Source organism: Astatotilapia calliptera, chromosome 1 (genome assembly GCF_900246225.1).
Source record: "Astatotilapia calliptera chromosome 1, fAstCal1.2, whole genome shotgun sequence".
Classification (NCBI taxonomy): Eukaryota; Metazoa; Chordata; class Actinopteri; order Cichliformes; family Cichlidae; genus Astatotilapia; species Astatotilapia calliptera.
The window spans coordinates 24,394,184-24,413,090 of record NC_039302.1 but is presented as its reverse complement, the minus strand read 5'-3'; the positions used below and the strand labels follow the sequence as shown (position 1 = coordinate 24,413,090).

Genomic DNA, 18,907 nt, shown 5'->3' with positions numbered 1-18,907 from the left:
GCAGAATTTTAAATCTGGCATGCAGATTTATCAAAAACTCAAAACAATTTATAGTCGGTCTTTTCAGATTGTCCCTTTTTTCTGTGTCCTCCACTCTTCTTCTCCAAATCTCCTCAACCCTGTTTCTGATCTTGATTGTTGAAATCTTTTTCCTCACAAGCTCTCTTTTTTCTGCATCTTCTCCTGTTTCCTTCCCTTTCCCATGGCCCGCCAGTCATTTCAGCGCCTTGTTTTCTTTCCTTCCCCCCTTCTTCATCTTCTTCTCCTCACCTCTTCCCCACGAGAGCCCACACACATGCAGTCTTTTCACATTATACTGTCTGTGACTTCATCCATGATGATGGACTCCAAGTCATTACACAAAGCTGTACGTGTGTGTGAGATTTTGCAAAGCCTAAGCTAATTAGGTAGAACCCATGGCACTGGCAGCTACAATAGCAGATCAGGGAAATGCTGAAGAGATAAGGCCGAGCATACTAAGACATACACAAGAGGATTATTTTAATGATTTCACACGCCGGATACAGGCAAACATGCATCCATAAGAGCAAAAGGAAACATTATGGTACAGGCAAAAACATTAAAATGCAATATTCTCATTTATATACATCCCCTCTCCTTCCTGCATACATGCATCTGCATTCCTTAGTCGATCCATTTAGAAAAAATGTGAAGTTTTACTTCATTCTCCCATGCAAAAAGTTTGGTAAGTGACAACCTTTCCATTTGTTACAGTACCGTAGTTTGATGGCGTCTGCATCCCACTTAGCTGCTCAACAGATGGCCAATAAATATAAGGAAAAGCCGTGCGAGTAAATTACTCCTACACAGAAACAACAAGTTACACTCACACACCTACAGCGCACATCTGTCTACACGCAGATTTACTCCTACACACAGATATACACAAGTTACATTACAGCAAGCAAACAGACCAAAAATTATAACGACCAAAAAATAAGAATCAACACAAACACACACACACACACACACACACACTGAGGATTACGCCAGCACACACACACACGCTCCTCATTCCTGCTGCTATAATTGAAGGTGAAGCAGTTTCAGCAGGGGTGTAAATTTATTGGCACCACAGTCCACACATGACATCAGGTGGTGGTGATGTGTGTGTGTGTGTGCCTCCATGATAAATTGTAACTATATATGGGAAATAAACAATACAACATACTTTTCCATAGAGAGCTGCCCTGCTTCCACCTTGGTCAGAGAGGTAGGTAGAAGTGTGTGTGTGCGTGTGTTTCCCAGGAGTCTCAGTTACGGCCTCATGCACACAGAGCCATAAATACAGCTACTTCAAACCTTTTATCAAGCAGAGTAGGTGCGAGTAGGTACATGTTCCTATCCCTCTTCTGCTCGTTTCTGACGTTTTCTTTTCACATTCTTCTTACCCCCCCCCCCCCCCCCAATATTCCATCTACAGCTTTTATTCTTGTTTTTTAACACTCTCTCAATAGATGAGCCAGTTTTTTCTTTAAGCTCACGTTAAATAAAAGACAGAACAGCCAGAATGGAGCTCCAACAGTAAGGAGGTCTTAAAGGTTCCTCTGATAAACAGTTGTATGCACCATATTAGGGACACAGCCCAAAGTACTGCAGACAAACACAAACACCTGCTGTGTCCCGGAGACATGTGTGAAGCTGGATTCATGGTCCCACAGTGATGTTTCTTGTAGCTTTTTGGCTATGCAGAAAAGATTATGGGAATTCACCCAATGCAGGGACTACAGTAACGCGCTTGTGTGCAAAGCGTACAGTGTGTCACCTCAACACAGGGATGCTATGCACAGTTTGATTACAGAATACTTGAAGCGGGTAGCTTGAACAAGTAAGGAAATGGGAGTGGAGATTTCCAGCAATCAAAAAAGGATCCACAGACGATTGTTTTCAACACGCCATTTCACTTCACTGCAAAAGACATTCTTTTCTGTTCGGCAGCAGCAAAACAGCCTCTGAAGCTTCCACCATTTCCCTAAACCAAACAGAGTGCTTCCAGTAGTTCGAACACATTTGAAGTAAACTGCATCTATGTATTTAAGGGCAACTTCTCCCCCCTCCACTGTGTAACAATGTCTCCAGGTAGCTACTATAGATGAGGCATTTTTAGCTCATGTTTCAGCACTTCCCCCATTATTAATACTAAAATATTATATTTTCATCAAGCAGGAACTGCATATTCACTAATAATTATCTTCAGATTACACATTAAACCACCCACTCATCTCTGTGCATAATGCTACAGTAAGCATTACTGTATGCACACTGCTCAAAATCATTAACATCATCTTAAAGTACAAACTGTATTTTTATGCTTTAAAGCGTGAGACTTTTCTATGATGTTTCTGAGTTACTTTAAGTCAAGATTTTAAAATTCAAAAGGTGGCACTGGACTGTTAGAACAGCCCTGTGAGGTGTCTTTAAAGAGCTATTTATAACCCTCATATCAAAAGCTAAACTTGGGCAGAGAGGGAACGAGAAGGGCGAATGTCAATGAAGAAGAGAAATGATAGGTGGCGCGGAGCAAACGGGTGAGGCCGAGAGAGGGAAAAAACAAGACGCACAGAGCCAGGTTCAGGAAGACAGAGAGGGGTGAGGGAGTGTGTTTTTTATGGGGTAACATGTCGGTCATGTAAGGAGTTTGTGTGAGAAATGGGTCTCAGTGCAGCGAGGGCTGATGCAGCATAACAATAAGTTCACACGCAGGCTCGCAGGCTGGTTAGAGAACACACACACATTTACCTAAGCAATACACACAAGTATAGGCAAAGACGAACTAACCACATAAGCACAAAAAGAAATTCACACATAAATCCAAATATGTGCAAGTATCTAAGATGAGACGCACACAGTGAGATCTAAAGACACACACACACACACTGCAGAGTGGGGAAGTTGCTTTAAAGAAACAATGAAAGCAGCACAGTTAGAGCTCCATGTTTGCGCTTATTATACTGCTGCAGTCTGATAAAAAAACAGCACATGGACAGACACGATGCATGCCCACTGCAGTCTTCCTGCACGCAGACCTTCTACTGAGGAGGCGTTCCTGAAGATGTTGCTCTTCTGTTTCCATGTTTGTCGTCACCATCGTGCTGCAGAAAGAATCTGATAAGCTGCTCCGTGATAGTGTTACGAGAACACGTTAGGTGTCTAAAACCTTTCCCCAGCACTGTGAATACGCAGACCGTACACAGTACACAGTAGTAGCACACACAAATACAACTCTCCCTACTTCCCTCCTTGCTCCTCTTGGGGGTATTAAGAGCAGTAATGATGATGTGGGACTGCTTCCTTGTGTGCGTCAGCGTGCGTGCATATATGTTTCTGTACGACACTATTAGCACACGGGATAGAGCAGCTATTAGCCTAAAGAATGCTTTTATGGCACAAAAGAAAACAAACCCCCACACGAGAGGAACTCCAACACACACGTATACATACACAAATGCCCATACACGCACACACAGCACACTCACAGTAATGACCTGTTTTGTTAAGCACAGTGAATGCTCCAAGTACACAATAATAAACTCCTCATTTGTTATGTACTAGGACCATTAAAGAGAGCGACCACAAGAGGAGGAGACGGGAAGAAGAAAGGGCTGCATTAAAAAGAATAATGAGCAAAGAGAGAGACAAAAATATAAGGACAGACAGAAGTACACAGAGTAGGTCTGACTGTCCTTACATTGTTGTAAACATACAGTAGGTAGAAACAACAGAGGCAGGGGAGGTAAAGCAAATATGAAACATAAGAGAGCAAAAGTGAAATGAAGGACTCCTTTGCACTACAAATACAGACTGTTGGCCATGCAATCACAGTGCCCCCTATTGGCAGACGATAAGTCACCATTTTGGATAGTGGCACATTTATTTATTAGCCCATCTTATTGAAGGTGATATTTTAAATTAATCAATCAATCTATCAATCAATCAATCAATCAATCAAAGGTAGTTAAAAAGGTTTACCATCAGTATGCAGCACATTACAGATAATGCACGCTGCAGGACAGCCATTTCTCCCTGATATTTCTCAGACACACTAAACCACTGCTTTCTGTGCCACCTCGTCTGGTTTCATAGACAGCTCATGTGGCATTAGGAAGGACGCCACACTTATGTGTTTCTATCATGGTTTCATTTTAAGCTTGGCGCAGTGTTTTAAAATCCAACTGAATAATATGTCAGGAACAGCGCAGTCACAGATGCATAATGCTTGATTCATGATTATGAATGATTGATAACCCAACTGTACCAGACCCAAAGATTTAGTCCAATGGATCACATATGACCACATCAGTATATGATGGCAGTGTATGATTTAGTACATAAGAGATGCAGAGAGTGTAAATAAGCGGCGTTAGCGATTACTCAACCGTCATTTCACAGCCTCGTAAGATCTGATCACGTGTATATTACCAAGGTAAAAGGTGTGAGCATGAGTGGCTTTACTCTTAAAATTTAATGACTACATAGTGAATTTCATTGACATTATAAACTCTTTACGAATAAGTCATATCCAACAAAACTCAGCTGTTATACGAGGCACAGGTCTGCATGCCAAATATCCAGATTTGCAGGCTTCAAGTGATTGTTTTGAAGATGGTACTTGGCCTTGAGGCGACTGATGTTGTGAATTGGTGCTATATAAATAAAATTGAATTGAATTAGACACTTCCGACTTCTTTATTTTACTTTATAATTTAAGCTTTTAAAGGTCAGTGAGCACTGGCTGTCGAAATCTTGTGTTTTCTAGACAAACATGTCGCATGCAGAGGCTCAACCAAGGAAAAGAGAGCAAAACAAATTGATGGACATAAAGGCGACGTCTGATCTGACAGCCATTTTAACACAAAGTGCTTCTACAAAAACAAGGCACTCCTGTACTTTACATTCCTCTCCATTAGCCAATCTTTTGAATACAGGCCTTTGTGGCTGGGCTTACAAAGGAGAAAAAAGCCTGTTGTCTGTCTGTAGGTTGCTGGTGTCTCCAGTCAGACGCTGAGTCACTGCACTGTGGCACAAATGCTCTAATTGTAAACACCCCCCGGTGGGTGAACCTGGTGAGTGACCTGTGAGCGACCCTAACCAAAGGAAAACTTTCCACTAAGAAGGATTACCAGTAATAATACGTGTCACATATACCGGTGATGAGATCACCTTAAACAACATTCACAGCAGCAATTTCTGCAACTAAATATCACCAGTCACAGCTGATCACTCTTTTATATCAGCTTAGAGGAAATTAAATCATTCTGAAGTTTAGAACATGTGCAACTCTGGGTTTTTGTGGGTTTTCTCAAGTAAACAGCTAATTTCTCTTGAATTAACGTCATAAGTGAGATTTTTCCATACATCTCTCACCACTCTTGTGTGCGTTGTACCACCCAGCTTGAGTTTCTGTTTCTGGAGGTGCTGACATCTTGTTCTTCGTGCATGATTCTAAATGTATTGCTCTTTCAATGATGCCGAGACTTTTTCGCCCACTGACAACAAAACAGGAACAAGCAGTGTTTTTCCCACCGCTTTTCATAAATGGGGAAGACTCTTATACTGGTATGTGAACCTTTCCCTTCTCCAAACATGAAGCTTCTGATTTACACCAAAACCTCCATCTTAGCCACACGTGTCCACAGAACAGTCTACTAACAGCAGTCTGATTTGTTTATACGATCTTCAGTGAAACGTAAAAGAGCAACAAAAAAAACCCAAAACACTTTTGCCCTTTCTCGCCTTACGAGTACAGTATTTGAAATACATCCACAGCTATCTGTTGAAAGAAAACAACCACTGATTAAATCTGACTTCCTTTGAGTCGAATGTAAATGACGCTTTATATGTAGAAAAGTTGGATGAAGAAAGTTGGTGTATTTTGTTTCGATCATGACAGTTTTTTGTAAGAAGTGCTTATTTGCACCTTTGTGTTATCAAAAGGCTCATAATCATTCGAGAAACACGCATGCAATCACTGTGGTGGGAAAAACACAATGAACACGCGCACAAGATGGAATTCAAACACAATGAAATGACGAGGAGTCACACAAGCTAACAGAAAACAGAGGAAGAGCAAATTGCAGATAAACACACAGGAGTTTGTGGTTTCAGTTCCACCGAAGACAGCTGGTACGTTTTAAGAGAGTGAGACCTGAAGTTGTTCTGGGAATACATAAACACAGGGGATCTGATTACGAATGCTCGGAAGATCTCAGACGTGCGGTGGGATAAGTCAAGGAGGAGGTGATGTGTCTTTTTATGGAGGTACACGGGATTTGATTGCGTATTCATGTGCATGATGAGGTGTTCTTACTATGCAGAAAAGCAAATGTGCATTTAGCTGACCTTGGCAATGAGGCTGAGGGGTTCTTGGCAGGAAGGTGGCAGTGCTGATCCCATTTCCTGTAACAGGTCAGGTACTTCCTGTTGCAGGTACAGCTCTAACATGGACGCCAGCTGAGAAAGACCTTGTTTCTTCTTCTCAGGCATAGAAGTTAGATCTGTAAAAACATTTTTTTTAAAAAATCATACAAATGTAGTTGAAACACTTCATAAAATCCAGGTATTCTGGTGTAAAAATGTAATGTTCTTTAAAGGTGATGATGTGAGGACTCCTAAAATTTGCCTGTAAATGGTCCTAAATTGATATTTTATAACATATGATGCAGGTTTTCACTTATTTCTAGTATCTAACAGTCGTATTTGTTAATGTGTAAAGTAGGTAGAATGTTTGACGCCATCTGCTAAATCACATTTGTAAAGGGACTTTCAGTCTCAATGAGACTTTTGCCAGATAAATGCAGAATATCGTTAAACCCGTCACACTGTCTCCTGCATCATATTCGCTGTATAAAATCTAACATTTGTTTTAAAAAAATCCATTTTGCTCTATCGCATCATGTTTTTTGACGAGTGGCAACTGTAAACATGATCCAGATGCTAAACATGTGGATCCTTCACTATATCCAAACAGCAACAAAACATAACAGAGTTTGTGGGAAAAGGCATCCTCTGCTTATTTTGGTATGAAACTGGGTAATCAAGACAAGCCATGGGCATCTCATTCAGTTTGTCAGGTGTGTGTTGAAAATCTCAGAATAATGGAAAGAAAAAGAGCTTTCTAGTGGTACAGAGGGAACCACAGGATCACTTTGATGCCGTCTGTTTAGTCAGTATTTCTGGATACAGTTCCAACACTAAATCACCTGCCAGTTACCCAAATCTGCCATCAGCAACGAGACCTGCACCGCATTCAGATGAAATACTGCCTGTTGTTTTACTGGCTTAGTTGATGAGAGAGAAAAGTCTGATGTTTTGTTTCTAGATGCACAACTTTTTAGTGATCCATCTTCTAGTAGCTCATCTGTCCCCCAGTTCTTCCCTCAGCCACAGTTAAAACTTGTCTTTGCCACAGGAAGCGGCCCAGTTGCTTGGGGCTAGGCTCAGTGAGAAAAACCTACTGGCTCCAGGAACCACATTGTCTTTTTATAAAAATCCATTCTCTGAGATGAATTATTACTTTTTCTATTATGTTGATACTGAAGGTCTTTTGGGTGCATAATGAGAATTGCTTTGCATCCGATTCAATTCAATTTTATTTATACAGCAACAAATCACAACCACAGTTCCCTCAAGGACATTTATATTGTAGTAACACAACAGAGAAACCTCAACAATCATGCGACCCACTAAGAGCAAGCACTTTGGCAACAGTGGGAAAGAAAAACTCCCTTTTAACAAGAAGAAACCTCCAGCAAAACACTGTGCAGGTATTCAGTGGACTAACTTATTGTTAAAAAGCCATTAAAAGCCATTTAATTATAATCACTGTCAAATTCCAGAAAACATAAGTGCACTAAGCAGGTCACTGCCTGAATGTTGGAGATTTCTCCGGTAGCCGAGAGGGTTGTTGCCCTGCACCGTTTTGTCTCGACTATCTGTAGTTGCCGAACAAAAGTTCAGAGTACGCAGCCTTCTTGGAGTCACTGGGTGGCATGTTGCAAGGTGCTCCTGCTGGAGGAATTTGAGAATGTCGGATTAGTACAGTAGTGGTTCGTTGTGGTGAAGAGAGAGCTGAGCATGAGTGGCAATTTACTGGTCAAGCAATGTCCCTACACTCAATTACGGATGCAAGCTCTGGGTGGTGACTGAAAGAATGATGTCACGGATAGAAGCAGCGGAAACGAGTTTCCTCAAAAAGGCGGCCGGGCCCCTCTCCCTTAGAGAGAGAGTAAGGAGTTCAGCCTTTTAGGAGGGACTAAGAGTAGAGCTTCTACTCTTCCACACTGAAAAGAGTCAGTTGAGGTGGTTCAGGGATCTAGCAAGGATGCCACCAGGTGGCAAGTGAAATGTCCTGGGCATGTCTTACCTGGGGTAGACCCAAGACTACATGTCTTAGCTCACCTAGAAACACCTGATAAGCTGAAAAAGGTGGGTGGAGAGAGGGAGCTCTGGACTTCTCTGCTTTTCAGTATTTAAAATAATCTAATTTGCAAATTTAGAGCTCTTATGATACACTTACAATAAGTGTAACAAGACATGTCAACATCATTTTGCCTGTTCTGTAAAGGTTCAAATCAGTGATTTTGGTTTTTTAAAGAAAACCTTATAGCATCTAAAACAGGAATGAGCCCAGCTGAAAATAAAAAGTTTGCATTTGGCTACGACTGGATTATATATACACATGCGCTCGCTCTCTATATATATATATAAATAAACACACAGGTGAAAGAGCAAACATTTTCTAATAACCTTTATTACAGTGAGGTAAAACGCACACAGACACTTGCAAGACAAACTTACGCGATTCATGCTCCTCTAGAGTGTAGAGCTCCTCACTGCTGCTCTTAGACGGACTTAACTGCATAGAAAAAGAGCAGTTCACTCTGGTGTTACTGAAATATTGTTCTCCTATCAATGCGCATTATGTGCTGTATTTATTGTTGCTCCCAGATAAAGTCCTTGAAACTTTCATACACTGAGAAACATGACATGGATTTCTTTAAAGTCTGGTTTTTCTGAGAGCAGGAATGCCCGCCTGTTATGGTGCATAAAAGGAAAGGTATTAAGCAGCTTTCTTTGAGCACATTTAGTTTAACTGAGTTGAACAGTGGGAAAGTCCAGCAACATACCAAGGCAAAGATGAGTCTTGCAGCTAGACGGACTGAGTCAGTGGGAAGTCTGGGTAGGAGGCTCTGCAGACATTTACACTCTCTCTTATGGCCTGACCATGCTTGTTTCTGCAGAAGGAGGATATAAATACACTGATGTATACAGACACATCCATCATAGCCATTATTACCCCAGCTACAAGCCATAAACAAAGTGTACACTTTAAAATGTAATGATTTACATTATGAGAACTTGATTTTTGTCCCCAAAAGATTAAAACACACAAACACACACACTAACACACACACTGTACCTGGCACGCGGTATTGCAGTAGTGAGCCGTCTTGCACTGGGAACACCTCAACAAGCTCTCACGTCTGGACAGAAGGAATTTTTGAAAAGTTGTGTTAATTCTGCGCACATTCTTAACTAAAAAGAAGAAAGTGTGGCATTAAAGACATAAAATATTCAAAGGCTGAATCACTGTCTTTAAAAACAAACAAACAAAAACGCTCCAGCTGAGAGAAGAAAATGCTAGAGATGACTTAAAAGGTCTTGGTGGCCTGGAATGGGACCAGGATTTTAGATTTCAAAACTTGCGATGCCAGTCTTCCTGTACTGACAGATAGTTGTAGTGTTTGAACAAAAACATTCAGCTGTTCCATATATGTTAAACACTTTTTGAGACGGTTAAAATTCAGCATCACCAAACAAATCCCTAAATCAGCTCAAGCATACTTCTGTCATTGTACTGACCTTTCACCGTGAAAGGATGTCGTCTTATCCTTTTCTATTCATCGCATTAAACTGACTGTGTGCGTCCATTATCTCATTTTATCTGTCTACCCAGCTCCAATTCGATTGTCGTTTAAGGGCAATACTTTAGGTGCACTCTCCTCACCGTCACCATCGGTTAGTCTCACCACATCACATAACTTGCCTGTGTCGGAATGGCAACATGTGACAGCTGTGCGTCCACTTGTGGTGGTGTTTGTGTGTATTTTTGTGAGTATGCGTATGCCTCCGAGGTCTGCTGTGTTTCTCTGAGTGATACTGCTGTCCTTTCCACTTTGTCTGTCAGCCTGATAACAAGCCGGAGCACCGCAGTGTCAGCCTGCTTCATGAGGCCAATTACAGCCAGTAGTGGGGGCATCACTAAAACACACAAGTTGTGACTCACAGGAATCTTTTCAGTGTGTGTGTGTATGAGTGCATACACATAAGTCAATGTAGGCTATTCAAATCAATTATTTATTATACTTGCAAATGTCTTGAGCCATCCCTCATTTCTTTATGTTTTACTAGGAAAATGAGAAATAGGTGCAGTGATTTATTTTTTAACCCTTTAAGATCTAGCATAGAACCAAGTCCGCCAGAGCTTATATTATATTTTTTCATGTTGTAGTGCCATTTTTGGGAGCATTTCAAGTTGATATACATCAATACAAGTATTATAGCCCACATTTTAATAATATGTCTGCATTAAGTGCATAGTAATTACATAAATTGCAAAAAATGCAATAAACTACAAAAAAATTGAAAATCGTTTTTGTTTTTTAACATATATTTCTAGTTAGAGAAATTTAAGAGGCTTATCCCTCTAAACTGTAAATACAAAAAAGTTGCACAAAATAGTTTCCCACCACAGGAAATTTAATTTAAGTGTCTTCATAGTTTTATTTTTGAAATACACCAATTTTTATATACTGCAGGAAAAACGAAAATAAATATTATAATGCAAATTTGCAAAAAAAACAGCATATGCATCAAAATAAACTATTTCCAGCAGTGCAATGTGAGTCCTAAGCATCCCAGAAACGACACAGAAAGTCATAAAGTCAAACATAACTTTTAAAAACACAAGTATAGGCTCATAAGGCCCTGATGGTAAAAAAAACTACATTTCCGCAAAATAACGTCACTTCCGGTTTCGGGCAGGTCATGTCGTACATGCGATCGTTCGCACTGACGTCTATTTCAATGTAGGAAGTGTTACGAACAGCTGATCGGATTGGCAAAGCGTGTTTCTGGAATATTATGTTTTTGTTGCTGCAAGTGCTTTTTATGCAGTTTTTGCAAAGCTATATGTGGAAGGAAACTGTGATCTAGGACAAGCTGATGGCATAAGATGTAAGTACAACTCCTCCGGTTTCATATGCAAAAAAAATTATTGCGCTAGCTTATGTGGTTGCAGTGCTACTGGGATTTAAAAATAGTTGCGCAAAACGGAGCGTGCCCGCTCCGACCGGCTTTAAAGGGTTACGTAGTTTTCAGGAAAAGTTCTCCAGGTTTCTTGGAGGACATTCAAAGCTCTTCTTTGAATGTTGTTGCCTTTTGTTCTGTTCTCTGTCAAGATGATTGCAATGCTTGAGCAATATTGCGGTCTGGGCTCTGGAGAGGCCAATCCATGACTTACAGTGTCCCCTTATGTTTTTTCTATCCAAGTATGGTTTTATTGAATTAGCACAGTGTGTTTGGGATCATTGTCATACTGAAAAATCTTTTTTATAAATATCTTGTGTAATTTTATTATTTAATTCCAGTGCACACCACTTTGTGTTTTAAGGTGCTTTATAAATAAGGATGGATGGAAAATTTAAGCTGTTGCCAATCAGATCCTTCCCAGATGGTTTTGCATGGTGGATCAAAACCTGACAGAACTATTCTGCATTCAAAATTCCAGCATCAGTGGCTGAAATTCAGCCCAAACCATCACAGACCCTCAGTTTTGCAGACACTCACAGTTGTAGCTCTCTCCTGACCTCCTCTGTAGATATGGATGATTTGAACCAAACATTTCTAAATGTATCACTTCATGAGTTCTTGTGTGCATACTGCCCCCTTTTCTAACCATTTCCCTTCCTTAACAAAAGGTGATTTCTTGACAGTCACCGTTCCACTGAGACATTTTTGATGACGCTTCAGTAAACAGCAAACTGAAGGGCCAGATGCATCTCTCAGGTCCTCTGTCAGGTTTTTAATGGATTTCTTTAGTATTTCTTAAGGACATGACCTTCAGATAGTGTTCATCTGCTGTACGTAGCTTTTTAGACCTGCCTCTTTTGTCCTCCACTTGACCAGTTTCCAAGGTCAGCAAGCTTGGTTAGCAAGATGTATTGATAAACTGTATGGCTGCAATGCACAGACACAGATACCTGTTAATAAGTGCTAAGTATTTCATGTCGGGGAAAATGGATCAAAAAGTAAAATACCTGCCTGACCTGTCACATGGGAGGGAAACAGATTGAAGTGAGTCTCAGAAAACAGCCATCAGCACCAGAGAAGGTTTCTACACGGTGCTACAGATTTTTAATCCCACTGAAAGAAAGTCTTTGTTTCACATCTTATACTTAAAGGCGCAGGTTTATTCACACTGTAGTTTTCAGACTTCTACGCAGGATTAATTTTACAGCCAAGGAGCTCATCGCTTATTTTCTACAAAAGAAAAGAAAATTTAAAAAAAAGACAGAGACAGTAAAAAAAATAAAAAAAAACCCACAAAAAAACCCTCTAACTCCATGGTAGACCACTGTATGACAGACACATGCTTCATGAAATCATGAAACAAATGACAAAGCAGAGTGCTTAGAACCTAGCATTCATTTCATTCGCTAAAGAATTTCTTCACATTACCAACAATGGAGCATAAGCACTGACAGCCGAACACCCCAAGGCTGGTTTAGCGTGAGCTAATATACAATAATAAGTTGCAAGTCTTTATGGATTTATCATATAATAAGGAAAGAAAATAGAGAAAATAATAAAAATCCTACTAATTAAATCTGACAGCGGATGGTATTATGAGCTCACACACGAAATATGAGATAATGGAAAAAAAATGTTATGATGGATTTAAATACATTAAGCCGGGGCTTATCTTACTGAAAACGGCACATTTGATTAGATTGGACATGCTGGACCTATGAATGCAGTAGATGACATTAGAAAGAGCTTAAAGGCAAAATCTGAAATGTAATATAAACAAATGCAGCGCAGGTCTGACCAAAGGCTGTAGAGCGTCAACATTAGTGACAGAAGTTAAGTGTTTCCTGTGAGCGTTTCATCTATCAGCGTGTGACCAGACTCGATTGTTGTATTTGGCTCAAGGCGCCTTCAGTCTTGTACAAGTTTCCAAAACACTCTTTTCTTTCCTGTTCTTCCCTCCCTGCTCTCTAGATTCTGCATTTTACAGCTGTCCTTCCCATCTGTCTTCCCCCCCCCACCCGTTTTTTGTTATGCTGCTGTGTCCTATTTGCCTTTCCAGCTTGGAACTCAACCCTAAATTTATAGTTTCACCCTGGGACAGAGTTTTGTGAAAGCAGAGTTATTCTTGTCATGTTGAGACCAACCAGAAACACGGAAGCCACCCACAGTTCATGAAACACATGGCTGGAGTCTGAGACACAGAGTAACAACAGATAGGATAAGGGAAAACCTAAACACAGACAGATCATAACTAAAAGCTGCAAGGCACAGGAAATCCATCCATCTTCCACAGGCCAGAGAGCAATCCTGGTGACAATCCCATTTTTTTAAACTTCTGTACTTGTTTCCTTTCACTGTGACCCCTCGGACGCTGCACATTGTAGAAGCTACACTGCATGTTCATGTACAGCATATATTAGGCAATTTTCCATTAGAAGGTAAACAATGACATCATGTGTTCAATATCTGTTTCAAATTGAATTCCATTATAATCATGTAACCAAATTATTTATTATGTGATTTGTTCATATTTTTGCAGGCTAGAAAACCATTGAATATGCTAAACAATCTCTGGGAAGGATTGGTTTCTGAATTATTATATTAGATGATTTTTTTTTGTCTTTTAAAATTTCATTTCACCTGCTTTGTGCTAGGAAACAATAACATCTTGATTAAAAAAAGAAGAGAAAACTGTTTTAAGGAGGACCTGTTGTGATTTTCAGCTCTATATTTTTATTCTTAGACTTGGATCAGAGCAGGTTTGCATTACTCACAGCTCAAAATAAGTCTTATACATCTTATACTTGGCCTTGGGGCAGCCCCTCAGTTCATCCTCTCATTTTTTAATTTTTTTTTCTGCCCCCTTCACCCTTCTTTAAAGCCAGACTTCTTCTGATTGGCTACCACAAACAAACAAAGGAAAACACAGAAAACCAAAAGGCCTCTTTAAGTCTTTTAACACTTCATCGTACTATGTTTGAATCTTAAGTCAGAACAAAATTTATAGTGACAACAGATAAAACACTGGCCACTGACATGCTTAAATCTAAAACAATGATGTGATTTTTGCTATTTTACATTTTTACACCAACACACAAAGTCAAATGATTAAGATGTGTTTGAAGCAACAAAAGCACTGAATTAACGGTTTAGGAATTACAGACATTTTTATGCATAACCACCAATTTTTAGTATCTCAAAAGTAATTTGACTACTGACTGAAACTGTTCGAAAGCATACTCCAAAAAGCAAAATGACACCAGAATTTCTTACAGCAAAAAAATGGGCTATTCTTCAACAGCCAGGTCAGTCATCTGATCTCAGCCCAATAAAACATGCTTTTCAGATACTTAAGACAAAGCTGAAGGCAGAGAATCGTAAACAAGCAGCAGCTGCAGGCGTCTGCAGTAAAGGCCTCGCAGAAATCTTAAGGGAGGAAAACACAGCAATTGGTGATGTCCATGACTATTAAAAATATTTCTTATAATTAAAATGCTGCTAGTTTGTTCAATTACTTTTGTACCTCAGAAATTGGGGGAGTATTTATAAAAATGGCTGTAATCTCGAAACATCTAATTAAATATTTGATTAGACCTCTTCAATTAAAGCGGTCTGTATTGCGATCACGTTTTGATTGATTTTAATGTGTAGTGATGTAGAAAGGCAGAATTACAAAAAGATCCATATGGGCCTCTCTGAATACATCAACACACAATCCTAAAATTTAGAGAGTACATTTGGGCACAAAGGTTGGTAGTTTGATACTGTACTGTAAGATGAAAAGGAATACCATTTCAAATGACCAATATCAACATAAAAATCTGTCAAACAAAACGAGACAAAAGGTCACTGAGAAAAGAGAACCGCATGCAGAGATGGGACAACAGATAGAAATCCAGACAGCTTATCAGTAGCAGTATAAATGTACAGCTGCAGCACAGAAACTGCTGTTATGGTGATCGCCTAAAGGCTGATAAACACTTAGCACTGACTCAGACATGAGCACCAAGAACAGATACGGTCACATGATCCAGGTATTCCAGCAGGACTGAAGACGCTTTATCTTGGCTAAAGGTAACTGAATATTTCCTCTCTTTAAGGAGTTGTATGACACTCATGAAGACGAATACTTTCGCCCTTTACTCGTTTCACATCAGAGAACTGGGCAACGAAAATCCAATCATAGAACAAAGATCGCGTAAAAGACGTGAACCTTCTGAAATTTCTACCACCACGCCATCAAAAACTTTGAAGTTTATCAGTTTCAGCAAGTGTTGTATTCGGGATCATTCGGTTCATACACCCACCCACACGCATACTTTACATTTTCTACACAGTATTTCATGATTCAAATACAAAGATGGCGCTGCTCTAGCCTCCAGGCAACAAGCAATACAAGTTCAAGAACATATGCTCCTTGACGCAGTACAATGTGTGACATCAACTGATTTAACATGGTCTAAATATAGATGTGCACAACAAGAACAGACCGAGAAGGTCAAAAAAACAAAAAGCATAGAAACTGATAATAAATGACAAGGATACGACATTCCTTAGTCTTCATCAGCTAGTTAGTCAGCAAAATAACCCTATTCCATTGTTTAATAGAAGTGACTCATTTTCATACAGAGATTATGATTCCCCCTAGGAAGCACATCCATCTCATCTCCAGCCATGCTCTGTTATTATTATGCTTCCTCTTTTCCTCTGTCAACCACTCCTTCCCTTTATCCCTTTCCTAACTCTTTCTTCCAGCTGCCTTTTTTCTGCTCTTCGTCTCCCTCTGTGTCTCTGTCAGATGTTGTGTGAAGTGATAGTCTTCTGGATGGCAGCTCCATGGCTGGACTGCAGGCACAGTAGGAAAACTCATGAATAATATTAGATGGTTTTCATTAGTAGCACGTAGAAAAAAAGCAGACTCTCTCTCTCTCTGCATGACTCACTTCCTGCTCTCAATGTCATTTTTTCTCCCCTAACATCATCATTTGACTCCTTCGTTCGCATATTTTCTCTTTTTAAAGCCACCTGTCAGTGTCATATCTAATAATGTATACATTCAGGGGCCACTTTATTAGGTACACGCTGCTAGTACCGGATGTGGACATGGTCAGCAGCAATGCTCAGGTAGACTGTGGCATTCAAACAGTGCTTATGTGGTATTAATGGGGGCCAAAGTGTGCCCAGAAAATATCCTCCACACCATTACACCAGCCTGAGCCATTGAAACCAAGCCAGGATGGATCCTTGCTTTCATGTTGTTTATGCAAAATTCTGACCCTACCATCTGAATGTCACAACAGAAATTAGGATTCATCAGACCACACGATGATTTTCCAGTCTTGTAGCCTTAGCTACCTGTTCTTGGCTTTCTGCTGCTATAACCCTGTATGCTTTGATATATTGTGCTTCCAGAGATGATCTTCTGCATACCTCCGTTGTATGAATAGTTAGTTGAGTTATAGCTGCTTTCCGATCAGCTGGAAGATGTCTGGCTGTTCTCCTCTGACCTCTGACATCAAAGCATTTTTGCCCAGTGACCTGCTGTAAACCCCAGAAATTTATGTGCAGAAAAATCCCAGAACATCAGCAGTTTCTGAAATGCTCAGACCAGCCCATCTGATGCCATGTTCAAAGTCACTTAAATCACCTTTCTTATTCATTCTGATATTCAGTTTTTAACTTCAGAAGGTTGTCTTGACCATGTCTACATGACTAAGCTGCTGAGATGTGATGAGTGCCCTAACTTACATCCTGTTTATCATTCTTTATGAACATAATAGGGATCATTCATGATGTATTCAATAAAGGGGCGTCCCCTGGGAAGTGAAACGCTCATCTCCTGCTGCTGTCGCACTTTCAGGCATGGTTACCAGGGTAACCCTATAATGCATTTACCACATATGGCAATCACTGATGTTCTTCCCTGAATGTTGTTGACTTTCAGTGTATTCTTGCTGCCATGTCACTGTAAACCGCTTCCTGTGTAGATTCCACCTAACACTCGTTTCCCATAGATTTATACTCAACAGACTTCTTTTAGAAACAAACAGTAGCCCCCGTTTGCCAATAAAAAGAATGCAGCTTTAAAGGACTTGATATTTTACTTTGTCCATCTTTTATATACAGTATATTAGTGCTGGGCATCACTATAATTCTGAACAGATAAAATGTCAACTGTGGCTTTTCAAGTGGACTGAATAGATTGTAATACTTCCTACTGACGAACGAGGGGTCTGTATAAATTTAACTCACACAGTTCATTAATATACAACAACAACAATAATAATCCATCACTAAATCTGTTTAACAGGGCAAAGGTACACAATCACTTAACACTACTAACACTCTAACATTACTGCCAGCACATTTGTAAAATTGCACTGCTGAATGGCTCAATGGCTAATGGTAATTAGCAAGAACACTCTTAAGAACTGGGAGGGTTACAGCGACAGCAAAGACAGATGACGAATAAATAGAAGCAACCACAGAAAACACCTTTACCAACAGTGGAGCTGTGTCTGCCGTTTGAAGGTTTTTCACTTCATTTGCGCCACAAAGTTTGGAAGAACAAGTTCAAAAGGACTTTGTTTCAAAGCTGCACCTCACATCTTCGCTGTGGAAACAACGAACGCATCCCATCGTACCGAACACAACAACAAGCAGCCTTTTAAGGGTGGACCCTATAATCCTCTGGGAAATCTGTAACTTTAGTCAGCATTGTTTTGTGATTTTATTTTAAGGTTTATTTGTTTATTATGATTGAAAAGCTCACTTGTGCAGAAATAATAATAATAATAGTATTGTGACAACTGGGAACTGGCCAGAGTTTTAAGAAACAAAATGCAAAATTACCCGTTTTTGGAAAAAATGCAATTGGGATTTTCCTGACATGAATCAACAATCAATCACAAAACAGTCAAAATAACTTTTTTTACTCAAAGGGGGCACACACAGACTCGAAAGACATCAAAAGAGACGGTTAATCAAGACAATGCTTCGTCATACGGTTCCCTTTCATCTTGCAGAGAATTTTTCCCCCCTTCACAGTAGAATATGTTCAGTAATTTTAATAGTCATCAAATTCTAGATCAAATTAAACTGAATGTGTAACAATAAGTATTTTTACAAGAAAAAAAAAAATCATTTTTTTTCTACATAGTTTACAATGAACGCCATTTAAAAAGAAATGAGCAGAGTCAGTGAAGTATAACGTATAGAATGTTGTGCCTACTTTAATTTTTTTCCTCCAAACAACAGCGATATGCTTTTATGACTTTGTAGATCAGGAAAGCACAAACACAAGCATGTTTTGTTTTTAACACAAACGCCTCGTCTATGTACGGTGGCTGGGAAGTGCAAATCTATGACACAGATGTGGATAAAATAGAAATTAGCGAAGAATTAAAAAATCCAGAAGTGAAAGAAATACAACAGGGAGAAACATCAACATTAGAAAAAAAGAAATAATAAAACGATGTCACTCAAAATTAGGTGAAGTGACTGAAAAATGCTGGATTTCTCCATTGATATGCAGGAGGATAGATCGCTGCGCTCACATGGGCGTATATGTGGTAAA

At 39.7% G+C, this 18,907-nt stretch overlaps 1 protein-coding gene across 1 annotated transcript in view; it reads right to left on the bottom strand.

Annotated features, from left to right (window-relative positions):
* The window catches only part of smyd3 (SET and MYND domain containing 3), a 232,393-nt gene that overhangs the window by 194,429 nt on the left and 19,057 nt on the right, over nt 1–18,907 (bottom strand). The window contains exons 2-5 of the mRNA XM_026171213.1: nt 9,440–9,503; nt 9,147–9,254; nt 8,818–8,875; nt 6,361–6,515 (exon numbers count right to left, since the gene is read on the bottom strand). Of these exons, the coding sequence (XP_026026998.1) occupies nt 6,361–6,515; nt 8,818–8,875; nt 9,147–9,254; nt 9,440–9,503 (385 nt within the window). The remainder of the gene's footprint in view (nt 1–6,360; nt 6,516–8,817; nt 8,876–9,146; nt 9,255–9,439; nt 9,504–18,907) is intronic.